Source organism: Salvelinus fontinalis, chromosome 23 (genome assembly GCF_029448725.1).
Source record: "Salvelinus fontinalis isolate EN_2023a chromosome 23, ASM2944872v1, whole genome shotgun sequence".
Lineage (NCBI taxonomy): Eukaryota > Metazoa > Chordata > Actinopteri > Salmoniformes > Salmonidae > Salvelinus > Salvelinus fontinalis.
In genome coordinates, this window is record NC_074687.1 from 2,446,265 (window position 1) to 2,451,321 (window position 5,057).

Below are 5,057 nucleotides of genomic sequence, written 5' to 3' on the forward strand. Positions count from 1 at the left end.
ACATGCCTATTATCAAGAGGAGGGAGAGACATGTCTGGTAAGGTCAACCTTTATGCTCCCTGTGATCAGTGCTTTGATGAGCATGACACTGATCCTCCTGATTGGAATGGGTTTTAATGAAGCAAGTATCCTCCATGCAAACAGGTAATGAATGACCTGTTTACAAAGCAGGTGGTAATGACCTGTTTACAAAGCAGGTGGTAATGACCTGTTTACAAAGCAGGTGGTAATGACCTGTTGACAAAGCAGGTGGTAATGACCTGTTGACAAAGCAGGTGGTAATGACCTGTTTACAAAGCAGGTGGTAATGACCTGTTTACAAAGCAGGTGGTAATGACCTGTTGACAAAGCAGGTGGTAATGACCTGTTGACAAAGCAGGTGGTAATGACCTGTTGACAAAGCAGGTGGTAATGACCTGTTGACAAAGCAGGTGGTAATGACCTGTTGACAAAGCAGGTGGTAATGACCTGTTGACAAAGCAGGTGGTAATGACCTGTTGACAAAGCAGGTGGTAATGACCTGTTGACAAAGCAGGTGGTAATGACCTGTTGACAAAGCAGGTGGCAATGACCTGTTTACAAAGCAGGTGGTAATGACCTGTTGACAAAGCAGGTGGTAATGACCTGTTTACAAAGCAGGTGGTAATGACCTGTTTACAAAGCAGATGGTAATGACCTGTTGACAAAGCAGATGGTAATGACCTGTTTACAAAGAAGATGGTAATGACCTGTTTACAAAGAAGATGGTAATGACCTATTTACAAAGCAGATGGCAATGACCTGTTTACAAAGCAGATGGTAATGACCTATTTACAAAGCAGATGGTAATGACCTATTTACAAAGCAGATGGTAGGGACCTATTGACATAGCAGGTGGTTATGACCTATTGACATAGCAGGTGGTTATGACCTATTGACATAGCAGGTGGTTATGACCTATTGACATAGCAGGTGGTTATGACCTATTGACATAGCAGGTGGTTATGACCTATTGACAAAGCAAAACCTGCTATGTACTGCATCCTCATAACATGTTGTCTACAGTGTGACCTGACTAGCACCTTCGTGGTGGTAATAGACTGTATTAGAAACAGAGAGCTTTGACACCACAGACACGACACAGTGAGTCATACATCTCAGACAGTGACTGACGAAGACGATGACCAACCAGTTATGGTGAAATACTACTACTAGCGTTGTGTTGAACTTGTTTGTTAGGATTTTGTAAATACGGATGTGACGGAATGCTTGACCCGTGAACCGGATATGATACTGAAATAAGGAGAACTGCTCCTCCTTGTCTGAAGCCTCATTCATATTTTCCCCTTCGCTCAGGAGCTTACGACACAGTATACAGTAAACTACTTTGTTGTTTCATTTTCCGTCATGTTTTCCATCAGTATCCTGCAGAGTGCAATGGCCATCCTGAAATTAATTTGTATTTTGTTGTTATCTGGTAAGTTTTATATTCTCTTATCGTGTCGCTGTGGTTGTGTCCCTCGTGGCTTCCTCGTCTGTCCCTGGGCGTTTTATCCACACACCTTTACTTACAGATACAACATACAACCAAAGGCACATTATGATTTATTTATGTAAAACACAATGTGATAAAGTAATGGCTGTTTGGATAGGGCGTGGTTGTTCGTTTGTCTAAACAGAAAATTGTCTCTTCGTGGTTACCTCGAGGCCTTCGAATCATTGATTCAGTCTCCCGGCTTGAACACACATTCCACACACACTTTCACACAGAAACTCATGGCTCTGATAAATGAATAAATGAATCATAGATATGTGATAAAAAAATTTAGTTGTGATTTGCATGTGTTTGTTAGCATGTGGTTGTGATTTACATGTGTTTGTTAGCATGTGGTTGTGACTTGCATGTGTTTGTAGCATTGTTAGCATGAGGTTGTAGCATTGTTAGCATGTGGTTGTAGCATTGTTAGCATGTGGTTGTAGCATTGTTAGCATGTGTTAGCAAACCGTAAGGACGATAACAGTATAGCAGTCTTACATGCATACTGGTGGAATGGAGGTTACAGTATATGTTGAAAGTCATACCTGCATCCAGAGATATGTAGAGAAACATGAGAGAAAACAAAGTGTTTATTGAAGAGTTAAGCCGACAACCGAACTTTAAGGCCTTGGTAGAACCTGGGTGAAGTAGGCCTTGTGGTGCTAACCAAACTTTAAGGCCTTGGTAGAACCTGGGTGAAGTAGGCCTTGTGGTGCTAATGTGAATTTCCTTTCTTTTTCGGCCTGCCTACTTCTCACTTAAAACATAGTTTGGCTGTTTAATAGACAATAATGAATGAAGATGATGAAGACATTCTAAATAAGTAAGAATTATTTTGCCCCCACGTCATTATACCTCTCATGTTACTAGGAGACAAAACCACCTTCATTCATTTCCTGGAACTAATACATACATTCAGATTAATTATTTCTGTTTATATGCAGAAAAAAATCAGATGTTAGTATTATTTCACATCATTGAATGTTTTAAAAGAAATGAGGAACATGACCTCAGCTTTACCTTAAAGCTCTGTCATTATTGCCCATGCTATCGCCCATGCTATCGCCCATGCTCTAGTTTAGTAGCTGTAAATGCAGACAGGCCTAGTTGACGTCTCTTCATGAATGGAGACATTATTACATTTACATTTGAGTCATTTAGCAGACACTGTTAGCCAGAGTGACTTGCAGGAGCAATTAGGGCTAAGTTCCTTGGTGAACGGCACATTGGCAGAGTTTTTGCCTCGTCTTCTGGCGATTGGCCCAATGCTCGTAACCGCTACGCTGTCGTGGTGTTGTTCATTCCCTCAAAGATCTTTAATATCTCTCAATATACATACACCATATATTCAGAGATATCTTTAACACGCTGTCCCTTTGCACATAGCTTGGTTTTTCTTTCTGTTTTGGGGGTCTAGGTCTGGTTACTGTAAAGCACACTGTGACAAATGATATTACAATGCAGAGATAGTTACTCAACCAAACATGTCATCAGAGAAATCAGGGAGCAGAAATGGGTGATGTCATGCACCTTTCCATCGTCTTGGTAACCAAGTGCTAGAATTAAATGGTAACCAAGTGCTAGAATGAAATGGTAACCAAGTGCTGCCATATTAATGAACAACCCAGTTTCATATGTTAACCTTGTGCTTCCAGATAAATGAAAAACTCAGTTTCAAATGTTCTTTCACAGCTTTTGGAAGAGAAAAGTTTCCTTAACTTTCCAGGAACACGTTTGTTCAGGGGAATGTTCTTTATTTGTGTGCGCTGTGCTGTCTTAAGCTCTTTCAACCACTTTCTCTTATATTATGTAATTTCCTGTCAGTGAGCACATGATGTCATTATTATCTGTGTTGAATTCTGAGTTTAGTTTGTAACTTTGACATATTGGTATGTTTCAGCACCAGCTGTATCTGAGTTGGAAGTCACTGGGATTATAGGAGAGTCTGTTCTCCTGTCCTGTGACCTGAATTCATCCACGGCCATCGACCCAGCAAGACTCCGGTTCCATTGGCAAGATGAGTCCGAAAAAGTGATGTACTCGTTCAACAAAGGAGAAGAGAATCGACATCAGGATAACCTTTACACAAACAGAACTAAAGCCTTTGGGTCTGAGATGAGTTGTGGGAATATCTCTATCAAACTCAGCCAAGTAACACTTGAAGACAAGCAGAATGTCTACTGGGCTTTCGCTACACTGTTTGACGAGAATGATAAGCATATCCTCGAGTTGATAAAAGTGTGTCACACTACCCTACATGTGGCAGGTATGGTTGAGCTAATAGCACAGGAGGCTGCTGAGGGGAGGACTGGAATAGCGTCAACCACATGGGAACCATGTATTGGATGTGTTTGATACCATTCCATGTCCACTTGTGTGAATTATTCACAGCACTAATTCTGTCATTGTAGGAAATCATCAAACGTTATTATGGCACATTTCTAACATCTTCTTCTCTTTGCTTTGTTCACTTTCAGCACGGTTCCCGACACCCAGTGTGACTGTGAACAAGACAAATATGAATGCCACGTGTTCAACCCAGGGGGGATACCCACAGCCAGTCGTCACATGGACCATCCAGGACGTCAGATTGGTTCAGAACCGCACTCTGGACCCGTGGGAAGTACAGACCAAAAGACAACCTGATCCTGAAAGTGGACTGTACACCGTTTGGAGCCAAGTGAATATAACAGAAAATCAGACGGTGACCTGCCATATCTTCAACCCCGTTCTGAGAGAGACTGTGAGCAACACAACCATCGTCAGCTCCAATCAGAGCATTAACACAGACCCTGCAGGTGCATGTGACAGGACGTAACACCACCACTCACTGCCTAATATTCATTAACTGAAAACTTAATCACTCACCTTGTCTTTTCCCCGCAGGTGAAGTTCAGAAAGGCTTTTCTCGCGGACGTTTTGGAGCTATTACAGCATTGATTCTGTTTTGCCTCAGTGTCGGTGGGAGGGTGTTATTTATGGTACAAAAAATGTAAGTTACAATTTCCTATGTTTTATTTCCTGTAATGAAATCAGATTCGGTACTTTATAAAGTTGTCTCAGTCTGTAATTACTCTGTCAGTGACACATCTAAAGATGTTATCTCCATTTATATTATTTTATATTATTTCACATGTAACGGTCCTGACCTGTTTTATGTTGTTTTTTATGTGTTTATGGTCAGGGCATGTGTTTTGGGTGGGCAGTCTATGTTATCTGTTTCTATGTTGGTTTTGGGTTGCCTGGTATGGCTCTTAATTAGAGGCAGGTGGTTTGCGTTTTCCTCTAATTAAGAGTCATATTTAGGTAGGGCGTTCTCACTGTTTGTTTGTGGGTGATTGTCTCCTGTGTCGTTGCATGTATTTACCATACAGGACTGTTTGGCTGTTCGTTTTTCGTTTCGATGTCGTCTGTTTCCTGTTCGTGAGTTTACGTTTCAGTTATGTAAGTTTATGTTCAGGTTTCGTTCTACGTCGTTTTCTTGTTTTGTATTTGTGAAAGGTTTTTTGTTATTCGTGTTGCCATCAGTTTTTTCCCAAAT

General features: G+C 41.1%; 1 protein-coding gene across 1 annotated transcript; it reads left to right on the forward strand.

Moving 5' to 3' along the window:
* Window positions 1-3,411: 3,411 nt before the first annotated feature.
* On the forward strand, window positions 3,412-4,334 carry LOC129821560 (T-lymphocyte activation antigen CD80-like). Its single transcript, XM_055879223.1, has 2 exons — window positions 3,412-3,782; window positions 3,994-4,334. Exons 1-2 carry the CDS (start codon window positions 3,551-3,553, stop codon window positions 4,332-4,334), a joined length of 573 nt encoding a protein of 190 aa, XP_055735198.1. The 5' UTR covers window positions 3,412-3,550.
* The last annotated feature ends 723 nt before the right edge of the window (window positions 4,335-5,057 follow it).

Coding starts and splice junctions, on each gene's coding strand:
- LOC129821560 (XM_055879223.1), top strand. CDS start 3,551: ATGTACTCGTTCAACAAAGGAGAAGAGAATCGACATCAGGATAACCTT. Junction 3,783..3,993: donor CACTACCCTACATGTGGCAG/GTATGGTTGAGC, acceptor GTTCACTTTCAG/CACGGTTCCCGACACCCAGT.